The sequence below is a fragment of the Mauremys mutica genome, chromosome 5 (assembly GCF_020497125.1).
Source record: "Mauremys mutica isolate MM-2020 ecotype Southern chromosome 5, ASM2049712v1, whole genome shotgun sequence".
Lineage (NCBI taxonomy): Eukaryota > Metazoa > Chordata > Testudines > Geoemydidae > Mauremys > Mauremys mutica.
Genome location: NC_059076.1, coordinates 16,057,307 through 16,080,194, shown reverse-complemented (window position 1 = coordinate 16,080,194; position 22,888 = coordinate 16,057,307). Strand labels below are relative to the sequence as shown.

Here is a 22,888-nt window from a genome sequence, read left to right as displayed (position 1 = left end):
GTGAGCCTTTCTCCCCCGGCTCCAGCGGCCCCTGGTAGGTGTTGCAAGGACTAAAGGAGGTGGAAGGCAGAGGAGCATGCCTTTGTGGACACAGTCATGGACTGCCCACCTGTGCTGGGACCCATACTTGATTTTTCATGGGCTGTGGGGAGCCCTGAACCTTTCATATGAAAGCTTTGAAGACTTCTGATGTGTGCTTGTGCCCGTGAAGTGATCCCTATGCACACTACGAGGAGTCCTTGCAGTTGAAGGCATAATGCCTCCTCTAGCTCTGGAGCAATAAAATAAATTCCTAGGTAAAACCAAACAATTTTTCTTGGCCCTGATGAAGAAGCCATGCACGTGGAGGAGATTCCACATCCAAGATGTAGCCTTGAGCACTGCTGACTGAGATAGAGCTCTGATGAGGATATTGTCCGGGAAGGGATACAGGTGAGTTCCCTGTGACCTGTCTGGCTCTTACCAGTACCAACATCTTTGTAAAAACCTGGGGGCCAAGGGCAGGCCAAATGAGTGTTAGAAACTGATACTGGCTCCTGGCGTATGCAAACCTCAGAAGTCTGTAGTGGCATGGTCTGATGGGGATATGGAGATAAGATTCCACTACATCTACTGAAGTCAAGAAGCCCACTGGGACAGGATGACACTGTAGAGACCATGGTCTCCGTCTGAAACTTTGTTTTCTTTCTCCACTTGTTGAACCTTTTGAGGTAAAGAATGGCTCTGATGCACCCCTCCTTACCCTCACTGTTGCATAATGAAGATGTAGAACCCACAGAACCTTTCTTCTGAGGGAAGGTATTCTGTCACTCCCATATCCAGAAAATGAGAGATTTCCTTCTGAATCAGATTGTATTTTATGGGGTCACTGTTCCTTGGGTCACTTGTGCATGGTCAATGAAAACCATTTCTTTAGGAAATGGGAGATCCTGACCGCAGCTTTAGCTCTGGGTGGAGGCCTATGTGATCTGTGTCAAAGCGGATGGGGGAGAGGGCAGGCAGAGAGGCTAAGGTCCCTCTAGGCTTTCAGTCGGTTTTCCTTTGGGGAATCTGTTGTGGCTTTACTGGTACCAATGAGGATGAGCAGCAAAAAGAGCACCTCTCTGAAGGCCGGTTTATATTGTCTCTTGGGGGACTTTAATAGGGAAAGGGGAGACAATGTGGCAAAATCCAAACAATCAGCCACCATTTTATCCATGTTTTCTTCAAAAAGGAGGGAGCCTGTAACCTTGACTGAGCACAGGACCTGCATAGAGTGAGTAGCCACCTTCCAGGGAGTGAACCATAGGTGGTGCATGGCTACTGAGTTGGAAGCCATGGCTCAGGCTGAAACTCTCATTGTAACTGACACCTCAATAGATGCAAATACTGTTGCTAGTGCCTCCTTAAAGTGGAGCCCACGGTAGGGTGATCTCTAGCCTTATGAGCTTTGAGATATTCCTGCCAGGAAATAGATGCTCTTGGAAAGTAGGTAGCTGCCAGAAATGCTCAGAGGTTGTTGGAAGAGGCTTTGAAGCCCTTGTTGAGAGTGTTGAGAGGTTCCTTAGGCTAGAACTCCCCTTGTGAGGGAATGACTATATCCCTGGCGAGGAATGCTACAGTGACATTGACCTTTGGCGTCTCAGCAATAGAGCCCTTTGGTTTTTGAATGTTAAGAAAGGCTGAGGTCACTCTTGTTAATATGCCTGCCCTTACCAGGCTTGTTCCATTCATCCCTGATCACTTTCTCAAAGGAGTGAAGGGGTAAGACAGCCTAAGTGTAGGATTTTGAGGGAAGAAACTTTCTCTGAAGCTTACATACAGGAGCCTACTCAGGTTTTAGAACCAGGCAGCTCGCCTTCTTCAGTGGAGGAGGCAGAAAAGGACTCATCTCCTGGGTTGTGCGCGCTTTTACTTTCCCCGTTTAGATTTTTTTAAAAAAGCTTTTAGTGTGTGCTTTGGGAGTGGAGAAGCCCTGCTGTGACTTCGAGGTGGTTTGTTGCAGCTCGCCTTCCTTAAGGCCTGGAGCACTCTCGAGGTCTATCTCAGAATCCTCCCTACTGGGTCCATTCCATAGGGAAGGGGGAACCTGTCAGAGCATTCGTGGGCAGGTTGGGAGCTGATTAGAAACCCTGCTTCTTTCCCTAGGGTGCTCAGGACCCACTTTAAGATTTGGGGGGTGGGATGACATGGCCTCGCAAGCCTCCTCTCTTGGTTCTATAGAGGTCCCATGGGACTTACCTCTAGAGTTGGGTAGGCAGAGTGCTCCTCACTTTTGGAGCCTCTCTCTTCTCTACACTGGGGTTCGTGGCCTATTTTTCCTCCCATTGGAGTCACAGCTGCCTTGGTGAGTAGGGACTTGCTTGAGTTGCAGCCTTGGGTCCCCATGGATTTAGGGACAGAAGGCTGGGCACAACTTGACATCTGCTGAATCTGGAAACGCTGCCTCACATATAGAGCACCACTCAGATTAACTCTGCTTTCTTGGCTGTTCTGCCATGCTGTAAGGGATAGAGGAGCCAGCAGAGAGATGCTGCAGTGGAGTCTCAGGGAAGGCTAACCCACCCGTGAGGATGAGGAATGCCAAGGAGGGAGAACAGCTCTCACTGACCCAAAAAACTGGGCAGAAAAGGAAATAAGGGCAGGAGGAATAAAACACCAGTCTGCTGCTGCAGAGATGGAGAATCTAGCAGCAAGCAGGATCAGAGGGGGCATGGGCAGACCATGCAAAACCAAAACACTGATCTATCTGCATGCTATAGAGAGGAGAGCAGCCCAGCTGTCTAGAATTGTGGGAAACCCTGGGGTGCATAAGATGGCAGGCAGAAGTAGTTTAGCCCAGAGGCTAGTCAATTTCCACCTTGCATAGAATATAATGATCAAAACTGTCCTGATGGGGTACCCAGCAATTACAAACACCATGGCTCTGCAAGCTGCTGCAAGTAAATCACACACACCCATCCTAGGTATTTCCATGCATAGCACTGCAGTATCCAGAAGTGATCAATATCACTTGACCTACTGCCCTGAAATTCAAAGCTAACATTTAAAGCAAATGAAAATCCTTAGCTTATCTGCTGAGAGTACCAAAAAGGTGTATACTGATGGGCCCACTCAATCATGAGGAACTGACCAATTCATTTCACATGCCTCAAATGTTGGACCTGATCCAGCTCTCTTTCAGATCAGTGGAAAGATTACCATTTACTTCAACAGGAGTGGATTGGGCCTATGCTAATGTATGTTAGTCATTACCAAATAGGTCCAGATTTAAACCACGGATTTAGGAATGAAAAGGCTCTGGTTCCCCTTTACTAAGCTTTTTACCTTTCAGTTGGCCTCTGATTGTGTATATGTTTAATTAGCTGTTTAAGAAAAGGGGAAACCATGTTAGGCAGCTTGCAAATCATGTCATAGATAACTTAGTTAGGTCTCTATAAATTCTAACATTGCCTCACCTTGTTCATTTTCAGTAGTCTTGTCATTTGCTTCATTTAATCGCCTGGCTGTCACAAATGCAGTGTCGGTGTCCTGCTACAGCTTCATTTGTCTGGCAAGTAACTGTAAAGATTCAATTTGTTCCTTTTATGTCAAGTCTGTTGTGGGTAACTACGGACCAAGAAATTGCTAAAAATGTTCCAGTTATTAAATTTTAATGTGTCTTGGAAGTTGACACACGATGCTTGATCCATATGTCTAGGTTTAACTTCACTGCAAAAATGAAATCTCTAGAGTATTTTAGTGGTGATTTAACTCTCTAACCTTACCTGATACGGAGCTGTGCCAAGGTTGATGCTAGATTTCTATAGCAGCATCTGCTGTAATTTTTTTTTAATCCCAAAGAATTAGAGAACTTCTATAAACTGTTTTTTACATAGTGAAATCTTTAAGTCACTCATGATGATCAGCCACATTACCCAATGGAGAATATTTAAGTATTTCAACTCAAATCATATACTTTCTATGGTCTGGTATGGAATAATCCATATAATGTATTTTCAGTGGAGAAATTTTACTTTCAATGATACTCGAAAAAACAAGTTCTGATAGCTACTACTGATCCCCTCCCTGGCAATGTAGATCCGTAAGAACAGAAGATCATCATCAGGAACTTAACACTGACGATGGCAAATTTAAAAATTGTTATGGCTAATGCATACCGACATCCACTAGCTTTATGCAAGTGCAGCCCAGAACTCCTGCATCACAGTGAATGTACAAGTGCTATAAGTGTTTTGTTCTTGTATTTTAACTACTTAGAAATAGTCCTGGTTCAAGAACAAGCTATTTTTGTTTGTAGGTCAAAACAAATTGCAGATAGTTTCAGGTATTCGGTGATGTGAGATTAAAAGAAAGCTCAGTCGGTGATTTTTGATACACAAAAATAAAAATCTAAAATTAATCCAGTGGACTGATTTTGATTTCTCTTTCCTGCTCCCAAATGAAATTTGACTACTGCAAGATTTTAGTTTTAGCAAACCTCAGAAGCTTAGCATCTTGCTTTTTACATTTATCTTAACTTAGTTTCCTTGGTCCTGGATTTATGGAGACAAAATGATTAAGGGCACATCTACACTGCAGTTAGGCACCCTGGCTGGCTCATGCCAGGCTCAGGCTTGTAGTGCTCAGGCTCAGAGGCTGTTTAATTGCGATGTAAATGTTTGGCTCTGGGACCCCGCAAGGAGAGATGGTCCCAGAGCTCAGGCTACAGAGCGAGCCTGAACGTCTACACCACAATAAATAGCCCCTTAGCCCAATTCACCTGGCACAGGCCAGCTGCTGTTTTTTTAATTGCAGGGTAGACATACCCTCAGGGTCATACTACATCTCTTGTGAATTGGGTATTTAAGGAGCTGGTAAGTATCAAAACCAGTGCAGAATACCATTTGTACACAATAGGCAGAAATTGTTATATCCATCATATCTGTTTTGAAATTTGTCTGTTCACACTATAAAATTATTATCCTTTACAATGAAGGGAGAAGATAGTTTAAACTAAGAGCCAGCATTGCATTTTTATGAAATGCCTATTCAATGCAAAGGCATCTGACAGGTTTGCCTCTATCACAGGACAGTAACTAGATTACACAACATACTGGGGCTTAAGGAGTGAACTAACTCATGGCTCATATTTCTTGAGTTATGCCATTCCTTAATTAACAGAAAAATGAATAAAGTATTCTGCATATACACACTCCAATAATCTATGCATATGTATTTAAAAAAAGATAGGGAAGACCTGCCAGGTCTCAAAAGAGTATGTTCCTTTTTTTATTGGTCAAATAAAAGGCATTACATTTGAAATATAAAAAAATGTATCTGAAAAATGTTCCTAGTACAGACTTCTAAAAACCCCAGTATTTTATTTAACAAGCCTGATCCCACAATTGAAACATGGGGCATTCCAGCCTATGTTCCGGTGTCTACAGTTTTGTTTTCAAGTCAACAAAATACAGATAGCTTTATAAGAAACCACATCCTAAGAAATTCAGTTTTTTTGACCCACAGAATACATTTTGTTGTAATAACTATTGAGCAGTATTTATTCCTCAGAAGGATTATTTCAAAAGAGTAAAAATAATCCCTGTTAGCACTGGAGAAGCATTAATCATAAAGTTATAGGAGAATGGTAAATGTTACATAAAATACCGTAATAGCATTATTCCCCACTCATAGTAAAGTGCTGAAATTGAATTTAAATTGTTTTTTATTAACAGCTGTTCAGTTAAGTATCCATTTTGATCCAACCAATTCTTCATACATTAGATTTCAGAAGAAGGAATCACAGACAGCTGGAAAAATGAGTTTACTTAGATTTAGAGCACCACCTTAGGGCATGTATACAGATACTGGTATTCATGAACTTCTGGCCATCTCAAACGTAGCATCTCAGTATGTAAAAGGCTGTATAATAGCTTTGGAAAAATCATTTTTCCTTCTGGCTTTAAGAGAGTAATCATAGTAAGTTATGAAACAGCATTTTAAAAATCCAGTTTTATAGCCAACAAACAGAATTAATCTAAGTAATTTGGGATATTCATTCAATTAAGATTTATCTAAAGTTTGTCAGGATTAACTCACCATATAAAAGGGTGGATTTGATTGACATTGTACCTTAAAAAGCTTTACCTTTTAACATTCTTCTATTTCAAAAGCAAATGATAGACCATGTTGGATTTTTTCCCACAATACTAGTTGATTTGTAGATCTAGTTTATAAATTTGGTTATACCACATCACACACACAGTCATTTGTGTTATAAACTGGGATCTTGGGTTAAAACAGCTGTCAAAGGCTTGGCCTTGTAGTACTTCTGAACTTGCTCTAAAGCAGAGGTTCTCAAACTGGGGGTCGAGGCCCCTTGGGGGGTCGCAAGGTTATTACATGGGGGGTCGCAAGCTGTCAGCCTCAACCCCAAACCCCGCTTTGCCTCCAGCATTTATAATGGTGTTAAATATATAAAAAGTGTTTTTAATTTATAGGTGGGGTCGCACTCGGAGGCTTCCTATCTGAAAGGGGTCACCAGCACAAAAGTTTGAGAACCACTGCTCTACAGTTTGTTGATGTTCCTTTGTAGAGCATACTGGTGTTTTCATGCCAGGAAACTTTAAAAGCAAAACATGATAAAAGCTATTAAAGATGATAATTTACACAGAAATTTTATTTTGAAATGTTCAAAATTAACTTTGATCAGGCAGACGCACAGTTTAGAATAAAACATCGCCTGCTCTAATTAAGCCACTAATTCTTGAAAAATAAGTCTTGGTTTGGAGGCAGCGTCATTAATGAATCTCTACTACTAAGTGCCAGTGGGTGTGCTTACTCTTGCTCCAACAGCCAAAAACAGTCGCACATTTTTTCTCTGGTGACTGGGAGGAACTACATGGATGCACTTAGAATGGTCAAAGAACTAAACATACCTCACTGCATCCACCCATCTGCAAGAGTCATTTGTAACACACTGCTGCAGGATGGCACGCTCACTAGTATTCATTGGGGAACTCTACTGGTGTGAGCATGGAGACAGTTCTGGAAGTGCCAGAAGGCATAATCCAAGAGCTTTTTTTTTTTTTAATTGAAAACCCTGCGTAGAAGAAAATGGACACTTACTTTTAATACGTATCTGGTTACAAGAGAAAAATAAACAGATGTATGACTTTTCAAAAATCCAACGTATATAACTGGGAAAACCCTCTGATAATTCCCACTTTTATACTGTACTTAAATTACACAAGTAGAAAAGTTATGCTTATTAATAGTTTAATGTATGAAGGAAACATCCAGATTTCTGAATATGAAGGTACATATCTCACATTAATTTAAGTCTACATAAAGTAGAGCCTCTATACTGACATATTGAAATTTACTTTCTGCTTAGCCATTTCTGTTATGTAAACAATTGTACATTTATTTGCCATTCTAAAACTTCAGGATCAAGTTTACATAATTTTGCTAAATTTCTGTGTTTGCTCAGAAGCAGTTTACAGTACTAAAACCAACCAGCCAAAGAACAGTTTCAACAGAAAGTTATGTCCAAAAAAAGAAAAGTAAAAGCTAACTAAGTTGAAACATATGATGGTGGGGAATGGGTGGTCACAATGTTCACAGAAAAAGGTCAGTTAGTAACTTCTTCTGCAAAAAGCCTACACACTTCAGTCAAGCACATCAGTAGAATGATTTGGGAGCATATTAAACGGCCATTTGTGTTTTTCTCTGAATAAAAAGCAATCTCCAGGCTATCAAGTTGATCCCACTCAGCCAAGTTGGTTCATATGCACACTGTTCATGTGAGGTGTCCAAGTTCCAGTCCATACCTGAAAAAGAGGGTGTGTTACTAATGATGTATTACAAGGATGCTTTAGAACATTTAAGAATTTTAGGCTTAGCTAAGATGTTTATAATATAATTTTATAGTGCCTGCCTTCACTTTTCACTTCTGTAATTGTTGCATCTATTAAGAAAATAACTTGGTGTAGTTTATTAAGTGTTTTCCTCTTGTAATACCGAAGAGCTGAGGTGTGAACAGGGGCGGCTCTAGCCATTTCGCCGCCCCAAGCACGGCGGCACACCGCGGGGGGCGCTTTGCCCGTCGCCGGTCCCGCGGCTCTGGTGGACCTCCCACAGGCGTGCCTGCGGATGCTCCATTGGATCCACGGAACCATTGGACCCTCCACAGGCACGTCTGCGGGAGGTCCACCGGAGCCGCCTGCCGCCCTCCTGGCGACCGGCAGAGCACCCCCCGTGGCATGCTGCCCCAAGCACGCGCTTGGCGTGCTGGGGCCTGGAGCCGCCCCTGGGTGTGAAGAGATTATTTTCATCACTTTCACCTTCCTGCCTGTGCTTCTCCCGTTGATCACATATCCTACCTACACATTCCCTTCACTACTATGTAGAACATTTCCCCCCCCAGCAATTTTTCAATTGCTTTCAATAAAAAAACTAAACTATCATGCCACAGAATTACAATGTGTCACTCCACCCTGATATACGGTAACATTTATATTAGCTGTATATCAGGAAATCCAGCCTGCTAGGATCAAGGGGAATAATAACTAAGGCTCTAAACCTGCCACTGGATCTGCTAATGCTGTGCCTGCTGAAGTCAGTTCGGTTTCTGCATGCATGCAGGGGATCATGCAAGCAGAGTCAGTTACGAGGTCAAGGTGTAAAGCATCATGATTTGGGGAATTACAAATGGTTTCACTTCAGCTTTTGAAAAGTTCAGTGAACTAAAAAAAATGTGTTATGAATTGTTTTTTCAATATCTAGTACCATGTTCACTGCTGGAGAAACCTTACGAATACAACATGTAACAAAGTAAAATCTATTGGGTATAACTGATAAATACTTTAACAGAGTTTAATATAAAAGCAAGGGCGTTTTATACAGTTAGGTATATAGTTGGATTTGGCTGGAAGAGGAGAAAGCATACAGGGAACCCTCTTCCTCAACTGCACTCATACAGTGAACTTCCATAATGCAGCAGAAGAATGAGGCCACTTGTGGAGCCAGCAGAGCTAGAGATCCCAAAATGGGTAACACTGGGACAAAGATTGATGGTGGGGCTAGGGCAATGGTTAAACTGATGTAGGAAGGGCCAACCCTCTCCCTGGGCACTCGAAGGCAATATGGCTCAAAAGCATAATGCTCCAGGTCTAATGCTGTGACAGTCTCACCTCCCACTAAGAAAATCATAAATTATATGCAGCAGTGAATAAACGACACTTCCCAGAAAGGTGACTTACCAGTTCTTATCACATCTATATCACTTCTAGTACTTCTGTAGCAGCCCACCAGCATTATTTAACACATTTAACAAAAGAGCTAATGTAACACTTGAAACAGTTACTATAAGGGCTTGTCTACATGAGGAAATGAACTCTAATAGGTATTCTCCGATAGCTGCCCACGTGGATACACTTATTCTGGAATAGCTATTAAGCTTAAATTCACACCCTACCTTATTCTGCAACAATTTCCCCATGTTGACAAGCCATCAGTGACTCTTTGCTTATTTTTAAAAAGTGGACTTTATTTTACACTTGTTACATATAAGTGCATTAGGTGCTTCAGTTGTAATTAGTACGAGTAAAATAGATTTAAATTAGAAAAATCAGAAAGACTGGAAATACCCAAGTTTGTATGTTTTACATTATACTCTTGGGGAATGATTTGTTTTTGTATCTGATTATGTTGAAGATAAGTCAGGAATAATAATAATAATAAAAAAAATCACAGTATTACCGTTTGAGGGCCATTGTTTTCTGTGGAATTTGAAACCATCTTTATCAATGAGTTCCAAGATGGGTCAGCAGCATGAGGTCCATTAAATATAGGACCTCCAGTACCATCTGCGATGGGTGCTACAGGAGGAATCATTGCATTCCCATACACAGAGAAAGGCATACCCTTCAGGGGGAAAAAGTTCAGAATCAACATGTATATATAAAGAGACACACACACACACCAAGTAGCAATAGAAATTATCACTTTACATTTTAGAAATTCCCTACATTTGGATTATTTCTAAGAGTATGGTTTTAAACATTTTTCCGATCTGCTGTACATTTCCTTTTTCGTATCAGATTAGTAGTATCTTGCAACTGTTCTGGAGAAAAATAAAGATCAATAATACTCTAACATACACAGCTCAGACAGTTCTGACTGGACTACTATAAAGCAGGGGTTCTCAAACTGGGGGTTGGGACCCCTCAGGGGGTCGCAAAGTTATTACATGGGGGGGTCACAAGCTGCCAGCCGCCACCTCAAATCCTGCTTCGCCTCCAGCATTTATAAGGGTGTTAAATATATAAAAAAGTGTTTTTAATTTATAAGGGGGGGTTGCACTCAGAGGCTTGCTATGTGAAAGGGGTCACCAGTACAAAAGTTTGAGAACCACTGCTATAAAATGTCTACTTGTCTTAAGAAACAACATAGAAATACTAAAGTTCCTACACTAAGGTGGATGCCAGAAACATTAGGATTGTTACCCCAACTTTAGGAAAATCCATATATCCTGCAGGAACATGCTGATGGAATGTACCGGAAGGGGTTACAATTCCTGTACTGTCTCGCTCCATCGCTTGATGTGAAAACACTCCTGGATCAGACATTGGCCTGTGGATCATATGAGTTCCCATTCCACTGTGACACCAATCTACTTTATCTAGTAATGAAACAAGTACAATCAATTATTATATTGATATTAATAAACTTGTATGGGCATCTAAGACTAAAGCCCTCTGCATTAAAGCATTTCCGCAACAAGAATAGTCCCTTGCTCTACAGAAACCTTGGTTGTTTCAGATGTGTTGTCCACGCAGACTATACTTCTGAGGTGCATATATACCAAGAATGGAATCTGTGTGGACAATCACTCGAAGAAATCCCACTTAACGGAGGATGTTGAAAAATTACTTCTAGTCAAGAAATAACTTCCACAAGTTATGGATACTGAAACCTGCCCCTTATGGCTCTTGTACTGTGGTAATTGAGGACTGCATGGTCTCTTATAACCTCAGTTTGACTGTTTGATACTACAAATGGGCTCTTATCAAAAGAGATGGCTTTCTCAAAAAAGGTTCCTGAAGTTCATAGGCAAACAAGAAGATGCATCCACAAGTGGTAGTATGAAGAGGCAGGCCACTTGGAAGTTGGTGGTTACCTAGGGACCAGTGATCATGAACTGATTACATTCAATATGGGAAAACAGAGGACACTCAACTGGTAACAAACAGATGGTGTTTCAAAAAGGCTAATTTCCTAAAGCTAAGAAAAATTGTGAGCAAAATTGATTGGGAAGAAAAACTTAGAAAAATGTTAAGAATTGGCAGGTCTTACAGAACAGTTTATCAGACTGCCGAAGGTCATGATTACACAATCAAGAAAGAGGACTTAAACTAGAAGGTTTCAGAGTAGCAGCCGTGTTAGTCTGTATCCGCAAAAAGAACAGGAGTACTTGTGGCACCTTAAAGACTAACAAATTTATTTTAGCATGAGCTTTCGTGAGCTGCAGCTCACAAAAGCTCATGCTAAAATAAATTTGTTAGTCTTTAAGGTGCCACAAATACTCCTGTTCTTTTAACTAGAAGCCCATCCTTGTTCAGTAGCAAGGTGAAGGCATCAATCAGAAATTAAAAAGTAATACATTTACAAATGGAAAAGAGGGGAAACAGTTGATAAATATTATGAAAGGCAGAAATCTATTAAGGGATACTAAAGACATCAAGGAAAAATCTGTGGCTGGCAGGGCTGAGGAAAACAATGAGTTTTTAAAGTGTTTTAAAAACAAAAGAAATCTTAACAAATGGTATAGGATCCAATGCTAGATGAAGATTGTAAAATTGCTAATGATACAGAAAAGGCACAAGTGTTCAATAAATATTTCTGTTACAAAGCAGAAGTATACTCACACCACATAAAAATGTGTGACTACTGCCCAGAGAATTAATAATTAAGGATGGTAGACAACATCTACTAGGGATAAACTTATTTAAACCAGCAGGAGCAGATAATGAAATCAGGAGTCTGAAACGAGTTGGATGAAAAGATCCCAGGCCTGCCAATGCTAATTTTTAATAAATCTTAGAATACAGGGGAAATTTCAGAAAACTGGATAAGAGTGCTAATAATGTGCCAATATTCAAAAAGGGAAAGTGGAATGACTGGATAACTATAAGCTGGCTAATCAGTCCTGGACAGAATAATGGAAAATATGAAATGGGAGTGATTTGATAAAGGTTAAAGGGCAAGTATACAATTCATGCTATAAATACCACATTTTTATGGAAAATAGCTCTTATGAAACTTGATTACATTCTTTGAGGAGACATGATGTTTGATTAAGGTCACTGTGTAGATGTAAATACTTTGTCTTTTGTAAGATGTTTGACTTAGTATTGCATGACATTCTGATTATAAAATTAGTAATATACATAGATTTATCTATATCTTAATCTATTTAATGACTGATTACAAAGTTTTAAAAACAGGAATCACCACTGAATGAGGGTAATTTTAGTGCAGGTCCACAGTATTAGCACTAGGACCAATACTATTCAACTTTTTCACTAATGATGTAGGAGCAAATATAAAATGATTGCTAATAAAATTTGTGGATGACAAAGATAGGCAGAGTGGTAAGTAATAAGGAAGACAGGGAAGTCAGAGAGAGATCTGGATCGCTCGATAAGCTGGGCCCATTCTAACAAAATGCATTTTAAAACAGCCAAATGTAAAAGTATACATTTAGAAACAAGGAATGAAGGCTCTACCCTACTTACAGAATGGAGGACTGTATCCTGGGAAGTAGTGACTATAGTACGTCTATACTACCCGCCAGATTGGCGGGTAGTGTTCGATGTATCGGGGATCGATTTATCGCGTCTCACCTGGACGTGATAAATTGATCCGCTAATCGATGCCCATACTCCACCTCAGCAGGAGCAGTAAGTGGAGTTGATGGGGGAGCTGCAGCAGTCGACTCTCCGCCGTGAGGACGGCCAGGTAAGTTGAACTAAGATACTTTGACTTCAGCTACGCGAATAGCATAGCAGAAGTTGCGTCTCTTAGTTCGAACCACCCCTCTCCCCCACTAGTGTAGCCCAGGCCTAAAAATGATACAAGGTTCACAATGGACAAGCTACTCAACAGGAGCTTCCAGTGCAACACTCTGGCAAAGAGGGCTAATGAGATCCTCAGCGGTATAAACAGGAAAGCAGTGTGTAGGAATAGGGAGGTGATTTTACCTCTGTATATAGCATTCCAGTGTTGGTCTCAGCAGTGCCACATACATTTCTGGTGGCCACATTTTAAGAAAGATGTGGAAACATTGGAAAGGGTACAGAAAAGAGTCACAAATTATTTGGGGGCTGGAGAAAATACTTTCTTAGCAAGAGGCTTCAGGAGCTGAACCGGTTTAGCACATCAAAAAGAAGACTGAGAGGTGACTTGATTGCAGAATATACATGCCTTCACAGGGAGAAAATGCCAGGTACTAAAGGGCTCTAACAGCAAAAGGTATAAAAAGAACCAGTGTCTGGTAGCTGATACCAGACAAATTAAAATAAGCAGCACAGATTTTTAACAGTGAGGTTGAGTAACCACTGGAACTAACCACCAAGAGAAGATATACTTTAGCCAAACAAGTTATTTGGTTCAACATAGAGGTAACTGGGTTCGATGTAATGGCCTGTGATATCCAGGTCAGATTAGATGATCTGATGGTCCCATATGGCCTTAAACTCTCTGAATCTGAACAGAAAGTTTCCCAGTTCCTAATATACAGAACAGCAAATTCCATAAAAGCAGCAAAACTGAAAAAAGGTTACGATGGTCTCCAGAGGAGTAATCTTCATCCTCAAGAGACAACTATCCCATGTATTTCCTCACTCAACATCCTGTATTGCAACAATCTTCCTCAACAAGAGAGAGTTTTGGATGAGAGTCCATTCAAAGCCCACTAATACTGCTCTTCAAGGCTGCTTCCAGGAATAATCATAAAAATTACAGCTAGATTATCTAGTTCATCCCAGGCAGGGTGGAACCTATCTGCTTTGTCATTTATGGCTTTCTGCAATTATAACAGCAACAACAAATGTCACAAGGAGCAAAGCTTTACAACCAAAGGTTCTCCGCTATCTTTTAGGACACAACTTCAAATTGGACAGAGCAGACAGAAGACCCAGCTCTGAGAATTGGAAATGGATTTATAATGAGCAAATGTAAATTCTGAGGAATTCAATTTATACAATGCCTCTCAGTTCTAAAGCATGGTTATTAAGAAAAGCAATAGGACTACAGAAAATTGCATGCATAAGGATGCCTGTTAGACAGTACTTCATACCTTGATTGCCACCTATCCCTTCAAAGGACCAGATGCCACTATGCCCCACTGGAGTGGCTAAATTGCTCCCAATAACGGATGGAGTAGAAGTTCCAGTTTGTCTAATACGTGCAGAACGTTCAGTCCCAATTGGAACAGGAACCTTTCTGTCCTGAGACGCATTGCTGGGCTTTTCTGAGCCCAAGGACACTGCTGAAGGGGTAGGAGATGGTGCTCTAACTCCAGATGACACTGATTGAGCAGGAGATTCTAAAGAAAATAATTGAAAAATTACAGAAGTGTGTATGTATATATAGTATCTTTTCTAGACCTAGTTTGAGATGATAAAATGAATTTCCACTCATATAGTCATGTATCAGAGGGGTAGCCATGTTAGTCTGGCTCTGTAAAAAGCGACAAAGAGTCCTGTGGCACCTTATAGACTAACAGCCGTATTGGAGCATGAGCTTTCATGACAAAGTGGGTATTCACCCACGAAAGCTCATGCTCCAATACATCTGTTAGTCTGTAAGGTGCCACAGGACTCTGTCACTTTCCACGCATATAGTTTTGTTCACATATACCAACACTAACCTGTAAAAAAAACCCACGCTTTTGGAAGTAGATGATTCAGGAGAATCAGCAGGCATATTATGATAATCTGAAGTGTTTTACCTCCAGATCACTGGTTCAAAATAGAGCTCAAGCCTTTATCACTTGTTGACTGTTGGATGGCTTATGTGAAACAATTATTGTAAGTAGTTTACTACTCTAGACGCTATACAATTGCTCATAAAGATACTGTTAAAAAGATCATTTTAGGCATTATCAATAAAGATTGGCAATTAGAAAGGGTTAGATTCTGAAGCATATCATAAATTAATGGGTTCTTTTCAAAACATCTGCATCTCATTTAGCCTGCAAAAGTCCTAATAAGAGGACTTCAGATTTTAATACTGTATTTCCAGTGGCTTAATCTTTAACTTTCTTCCTTAAATATAATGGAATCAGTTATCTTTAATTTTAAATTTAGTTTTCTATCATAACACATCATGGCTGTGTTACAGCAATAACTGTAAAAGTCACAATTATAGATGAAGATATCAAGATTTACAGAACACAGTCACTCTCCAAATCTATTTAGTGGTTATGTTAAAGGGTTCTAAAAACAATCAATTCATCATAAAAGAAACACTATTTGTTGGTAGGATTCATGAAGACACTACCACACATCAGTGACACTTGGTTCACTTTTGGAAGAGTATCATCTCAACCAAAAGGGATAGAACTTGGAAAAAAAAATCCCAAAATCTAAAAAGAACCTCAGAGAGGATTACTGAGCAGCCCTAATACATTTGTTGAGATCAAATCTTTCATTTAACAGATTTCTTCCAGGACAATTCATTTTGTAAAATATAGTTTCAAAATCCATCTTCAAACAGATATGGACTTTAACAACAATGAAACAAAAAACTGTAGGAAAAAGCTTAGCCAAAAATATCAAGTTTATTCATTCCAAAGCTACATAGACTAGGTAGAATTTGACAGAACATGTTGCCTTTACAATAATTTCTCACTAGTTTCCTACTGAGAAGAACTCACCATTTGATGCTGATGAACATGGAGGCAATAAACTAAGTGGGGAAAAATGTTGTCTGTTAAAATTAGCAGCTGAAGGTGCTCCACCCAGGGGTGGCCCAGGTGCATATATCTGACCGCCAGAAAGGTTTGAGGCAAAGTTACCCAAATGTGCAGAAGAAGGTGTTACAGAAGCATACGGTGAATCCATACTGACAATACCTGTGAAAGAAATTGGCAGAGGGTTAGTCCTCACTGAAAGATGGTTCTAATTAACATCTGTGTAAGTAGGAGATGAGGACAATGGGGAAACATTTGCATCAAATTAATTTCTTCATCCATCACAATTATTTGACATTTTGGTTAATTAGCCAAGTCCTTTTCGCTGTTCTCTCCATTCACACAACTACAAATAGGAGAGCAAGAGAAGTGAGTACTAAAAAGCTTGGAAATGGTGTGTGTGTGTGTGTCTCTCTCTCTCTCTCTGGGTATGGCTACACTTAACAGTTTGCAGCGCTGGTCATCCAGCTGTGCAGGGCCAGCGCTGGTGTGTGGCCACACTCACAGCTACCAGTGCTGGTGTGTGGCCACATTTGCAGTATTTGCAGCGCTGTTGGGAGTGATGCATTATGGGCAGCTATCCCAGCGTTCAAATGGCCGCAACGTGCTTTTCAAAAGAGGGGGGTGGAGTGGGGTCTAGTGTGACAGGGAGCGGGGGGAAAGAGAGAGAGGATTTTTGGAGCCAACACTGTGTTTAGCTTCCTGCATTGAAAAATCAGAACATGTTTCCGACCCCTTAGTCTTAACTCTTAATTGCAAACAGCCTGCAGCCAACACGACTCCCCGCTGTTTCACTCCCTCCCTGCCTCTCATTTGATTGTTTACAGCCAGGTACAGATGATCACAGCAAACAGGAGTTCTGTTTGTTTTTTAGATAAGCAACAGAGTGACTCCTTCATAACAAAACAAAGAGAGGCTGCATAACAAAACAAAGAGAGTAATTTATAAAAGCATTCTGGGATACACCTTATACCCTGGAGGCCAATCACAGCGCTGGTGTGTGGCCACACTTGATGACTAGCGCTGCAGCACCAGCGCTGGAATCCTTATTCCCCATGCTGAGTGAGGTGTACGGCCAGCGCTGCAGCCAGGGAGTTGCAGCGCTGGAAGTGCCCTGCAGGTGTGGCCACTTACTAATTGCAGTGCTGGTGGAGGCTTTCCAGCGCTGCAAATCGCCAGTGTAGCCATACCCTTAGAGGAGTGAGGAATTTAGTAGTTCTGAAAGGTTTAAAACAACTCTAAAATAAATGAGTGAATGAGAAAATAAGTATGCATCAGTATTGAAGCTGGATACAAATAAGTAGTAAAAGTAAAAGCCCACCCTCCTTTCAAAAAAATAAAAAAACTTTTCAAAGGGGAAAACTGAAAGTAAAATAATGCAGGAAAATTTTCAGGGGAAGAAAAATGATTGGAAAATACCAGTTGAAGAGAAAATGTGAAAGTAAAGACCTAAAGGGAGTTGACCAGTAAATGGGGTGTGGAGTGGGGGTAGAGAGAGACTGTCGGTTTGGAAATCTTTCGTACTTTTTATTGTGAGATACTTAATACAAATGATATTTTATATTTAAAGACATAAGTAACATTTAAAAATTATGCTTGATTTTTATGTGGAGGTCTTGAGTATAAATGAATGCAATAACTAGACTGTAAATAATCCTGTAACTAGCTACCAGCATAACAATCTAGCATTTTCCAGATCCATAAATCTTTCTAATTTATATTGTCTGGGACTAGAAAAATGATTTTCTAGTAAGTAATGCAGACTCCATTTGGCCCAGGGAAGGTAAAGTTGTGATTGTGTTTAAAATTCACGAAGTATTTCTCCACTACTCCCCTTTTTGTTCTTTAATAAAGAAATATTTAATATATGTTCTGAGATCAGCATGAAGCCATGTCATCAAATTATGGAAACATGGCTCCAGTTATACGATGGGAAACAGTCAGCTATCCAAGGTGAGAAAATTTACCAAATAACGAATTTGCAAGAATTTTTGCATATTGGGAAGCTTTTTCCAAGTTTTGCGGGCTGAAGAAAGTGAAGAATAAAATCTAAGAACGTTACTATATTTATTAGAGCTGAAATAATTAAGGACTCTTGTCTCTGCCCCAATATGTATTTTATTTTCCCTGTCCTTGTATAGACTAGACAGCAATGTAGGTCAGACAAAAAGAGGGGTCAGGATTTGAACACTCTACCTGCCAGGGATGGGTAGGAAACTGTCCAGGGAGACAGAGACCATATGCCCATGCTAACCATACATTTATGAAGATTTAAGACTTCATTTTAAAAGATTTTATCCATCGTGGTTGTGAAGATTACTTTCCTGTCAACTAATGCAGTACTGTCTTCCTGACTCTGGAGACACAAAGCTCCAGTAGCTGCTGCTGCTCATACTGGTTCTTTTCCCAAGCAGTAGTTATGAAACTGACATTGCTTGGTCAGTGTCACTGTTCTGGGCAGCAGTTAAACAGATCCGAATTATGTGAATTTCACTCAGTGGTTCATGGGAAAGCTATGGACAGCAGTAGAGGCAAGGACTGGAGCAAAGCAGCAGTCTCCCTTGAAAGCAGCCAAGAGGTTGGGTTAGAAGTACAGTAGGTGAAACTCCCTGAGACAACGGCAAGGAGGCTGAGAAATGGCAAAGACATAAACCCTGTACCTCTCAGCATAAGCCCCCAAGCAGGGTTAAAGGTTAGCACCCTGGGAGGAATCCCACCAAACATTCTCCAGGAGTTAGGAGGGCTGGACTTCTCACAAGCGTTTGGCCCTGAACCCCTTCGTCTATCTTTTGTAAATGCTTTTTGTAATTTTTTTCAAGCCCTGCTAGCAGAGGTTTTAGAGCCTTGTAAAAAACACTCCAAACCTACTGTATTCAATGGAGGGGGAAGAGTTACTAAAATAACCGAAGTCCATAAAGGTAGTCTGCACATCCAACCAAGTGTAAAGAATATAACAGTTTAGATTATATTTCATAGTAGGCTTGTGTTTGCAGGTCCATACTAATGTAATGGCTTTCCTCAAATCCACACCTGACGTTTATGTCCACTGACATAAGCACTGGGGCATTTCTTTAAGGGCTACTGCAACTTGCAACTAATACACTATGATGTATGCACTGCACAAAGCTATTCAGAATCAGGGCCTTTGTGTACTCTGTAGTATGACTGAACCAGATCCCAAGCACCCCCAAATACTGCTGCAATATTAATTTATTATAGCTCTATGAAATAATATAGCTCATGGACCAGCAGTCAGCAGACTTCAGACTCCAGTCTGCAGCATGGCCTGGCAAAGCAGCTTGCATTCTGGAAGAAGGCTATAAAAGTCACTGACCCCAAACAGAGAAGTGGCAAGAAAGAAGGAGTAGTTTTTTATTGTGTTCTCCAGGACACCTATCCCCTTGAGCTTCAACTATTGCAATAACTGTCCAAGAGACTTGGCTCAGAGCCTCCTTCCCCCACTTTGTGTGCCAGCAAGAGGGGAGCGTGTATCACCTTGATTCCCCAGGTGCCAGCAGCTATACTATTCTCCACAGAGTATGGACAGGCCACTTTACACTTCTCCCCAGTGCCTAGTTGCAAGTTAGACTCTAACTCTGGCTCCCTGAACTCTGCTACTTGACTTCATGGAACAATGAGGGACCACATTCCTTATAATCCAATTAACTCCCTGCTAGGAAAGCTGGCAAATAAGCAGCAACTCCAGCCAGACCCAATAGGGAGACTAACAAAGTACCAGATGCCTAGCAGCAACAAAATGGCAAATTCTGTGACAAAAATACTGAATTCCATGGGATCTTGGAAATATGCCAAAGTCCCTGGCATCACTGCCCTGATTGAAATGAACTGGGCAGTCCAAACCCCTTAAGTGCTACTGTCTTAGACCCTCTGCTAACACAAGAAGATATCAATGTACCACTTTTCTTTAGAGGCACATTTTCAAAGTTATCTTCACAGCTAAGAGCTGACACAAAAGCTGAAATTCTGAGCACAGCTATTCAGCAAAAAGGTAACTTCTAGTGCTGTGGAATACATGGGACCCTATTGATATAAATGCAACTTAGCTCTGTCTCACTAAAATACCCCTCGCTATTCAACAGGAACTGATAACAAGGCCTACATATTGCCAGATATTTGAAGAAGACCGAACTCTCTCAAATTATTTCAAAATCAACTGAAGTTAACTAGTGCACATGAATAGGTTACAATGTAAAAAACAAACAGCATCTCTCTAGTCTTTGGTATTAATAAATAGAAACAGATCAAAATTTACGACTGTTCTTCACTTCTTTAGGAAGTCATTGCTATACTTTTCTCTTGAAGGCGAAACACTACATACAAAACCCACATCATGAGTCCCTACACACTGGACAGAGTCAAAGTACAAACAAGCTCTATGTACTCCATAGCAAGTTGCTGCTCTGAATTCTGTGACAAAACTCTGCATGAGTTCAGCAGACTGGAAATTCTCCTGGAGAATCACGTGCATTCAAAAATGGAGACTTTTGTTGAATTAACATGAAAATGAATAATAAAAATTAGTGAAGTATCCCTTGTTTTATATATTCTGATTTTAAATTCATTTTTAACTGTGTCCTGAAGTTTCAATATGCTATATATTTATATATTGGCTATGCAGGACTACACTACAGAAGTTGGCAAAGGATAAAGAGGGAGGTTTTGTCAGATAGGCAGTGACAACTGAGCCTTTTGATACCTCAGAAGTTGTGGTAGATGGATGATTCTGTTAACGGTTTCAGTGTTGATAATTTTAACATGCTAACATTTCAACTGTCAACTCTGTGGTTTACATGCAATACTTCAAATGAGATGAATAGGGCAGTTCCCATCTCTCACAGATGGTGTGTCAGGCTGCATGCACACTCACGAAGACAGCAGTACATTAGTTTACATTCAGAAGGTATCCTTGTAAGGGCTAGAAACATAATTCGGGTTAAAAATTAAATCTTCTACTTGAAAGCACAGTTCCACTACAAGGGACAGATTCAATACACAATTCATTTAGTATAAAGAACCCTAAAAGAATAGGCAGAAAATATTAAGTGTTCCAAAGTGCAGGCATTCAGCTGAGGACACCACACACACACACACACACACTCTTACCTGAGGGACTCGGAGCTGGCCTTTGTAACGGTGGCCTAAAACCTGGAGCTTTGGAAGTATCAGACTGATGCAAGGGTTCTGAGTTTGGCAAAAACGAAGACTTTCCTGATCGAATGGACTCTGGTGTTGTCTGAGATGAGACTACAGACCCACCCCAGAAGGCGTGAGCAGAAGGGGAACTGTTCTCAAACAACGTGCTAAAGGGCCCAAAAGGCAAAGTAGCACTGAAGTTAGTACCCACAGATTTGTTTGCTGGATGGGCTGAATTTTGAGAAGCCGTTTGTGTACTTAAGGTAGAAGGAAGCTGCACCGAAGAGGGAACACTGTGGGGCCTTTTAATGTGATTTACATTGAGGACTGCAACGGAACAATTCTGCCCGGGAGCTGGAGTCTTGTGAGCAGTATTTGTTCCATGGGCAGGTGGTTTGATAGCAGGGGTTTCCATTTTAGCTGGAGGTTGAGTAGATCCCATTGATGTCTGAGGCAAGGGATAGGTCATGGGGGCATTTGTCGAACCTACCACTGGGGCAGATGAACTTGCTGCTGCTAGATTTGGAGGCACAACCATTCTAGGATCTGGTAGAGGAACCTGAGGTTGCTGGGGAGGAGGTCTTGCTTCTTGAGAAAGAGATCCTGGAGATTGCTGGTGAGCAGGGTGCACTAAGGAACTCCCAACAGAACTAGCACTCAGCTGCCCACTGCTGGCTGAATTACTTGTTTCTACTACTGGTGGACTAGCTGCTTCCTGGTCAGAGGAAGATGCCCCTTTATTCGGAGAGGTTGTTACACAGTCTGAAGGACTGTTTCTAGACACTGCTACTGGCTGAGCTGGTGGTGAAGGGGATGATGGGGATGAGACAGGGTAGTGTTCTTTGGCAGTAGGGATGGGGTATGTGGCATTTGTAGGTGCTGTACTGTTGTTACTAGCTGTGGTTGTGATTGTAGTTGTGGTGGCATTAGATGTTTTCACAACTGTAACAAAAAGCTGCCTTCTGACTGAAGGTGAACTGGGACTGCCGTTTGTAGATGAAACAGGCACAGCAGAGGCTGTTGAACTTGTTGTAACTGTCGGACTAGTAGTCAGAGAACTTGTTGAATTCACCTGAGAACTACTGCTGTTCTGACTGTTATGGCGAGGCACCATGTGAGGTTTAGGTGAGTTAGTAGCTCTTGCAGGGCTCAAAGGCCTAACAGGAAAAGGACCCCAGGTAGACTGAGCTGGTGGAAAAGTACCTCCAAAGTGGGTCATGGGCAACCGAGGTGGACGGATTTGTTGGAAAGTCTGAGCAGCAAGTAAAGCATGTGCAAACTGTGGAGGAGGATACGCTAATGGAAGAGAGACTGGAAAACCAGGCCGTACGTTATTCACCGGGTTCTTGACAGTTTTATGTGTGGGTGCTGAAGAAATTGCAGGCACAGTGAGTGCTGTGGCTGTTTGAGATGTGGACTGAACAGCTACAGTGGTCACTTTGATTCCCATTAGTGAATTGTTAACGGCTGTAGTGGCAGCAGGTGTTGACGACCCTGTTTTGGAATTTGCTGCAGAACTTTTCAAACGATTCTTTGGAATAAGTTCATCAATTTCCTTATCTGGATCCTTAATAAGAGCATTGATCAACTGTGTTGCTTGTCTTGTTGATTCTGTGCCACCCCTGTAATAAAGAGTAAAAGGAAGGGAGGAAAAGTATAGTTATTCTGATTAATTTTTACCCTGAACTTTTACACTATGTAGCCCAAATGAATGCTTTGAGGTTGTCAACCACTCTACTACAGATAAATTCACAGTAAGATATTTTATGTTAAAGGAAACTAGATGTTTAGCTT

General features: G+C 41.0%; 1 protein-coding gene and 1 long non-coding RNA gene across 5 annotated transcripts in view; one reads left to right on the top strand and one right to left on the bottom strand.

The window, feature by feature from the left end:
* Positions 1–39: 39 nt before the first annotated feature.
* The window catches only part of LOC123371329, a 53,716-nt gene continuing 30,867 nt past the window's right edge, over positions 40–22,888 (top strand). Inside the window, exon 1 of the long non-coding RNA XR_006579765.1 lies at positions 40–432. This is a non-coding gene — a long non-coding RNA (uncharacterized LOC123371329). The remainder of the gene's footprint in view (positions 433–22,888) is intronic.
* ANKRD17 (ankyrin repeat domain 17) overlaps positions 5,229–22,888 on the bottom strand; it is a 119,665-nt gene continuing 102,005 nt past the window's right edge. For all 4 annotated transcript variants that reach the window (XM_045018795.1, XM_045018796.1, XM_045018797.1 and 1 more), the window contains 6 exons: positions 21,065–22,716; positions 15,905–16,102; positions 14,324–14,572; positions 10,470–10,645; positions 9,724–9,888; positions 5,229–7,793 (listed from right to left, as the gene is read on the bottom strand). In XM_045018795.1, coding sequence (XP_044874730.1) covers positions 7,734–7,793; positions 9,724–9,888; positions 10,470–10,645; positions 14,324–14,572; positions 15,905–16,102; positions 21,065–22,716 — 2,500 coding nt within the window. In that variant the 3' untranslated portion in view covers positions 5,229–7,733. The remainder of the gene's footprint in view (positions 7,794–9,723; positions 9,889–10,469; positions 10,646–14,323; positions 14,573–15,904; positions 16,103–21,064; positions 22,717–22,888) is intronic.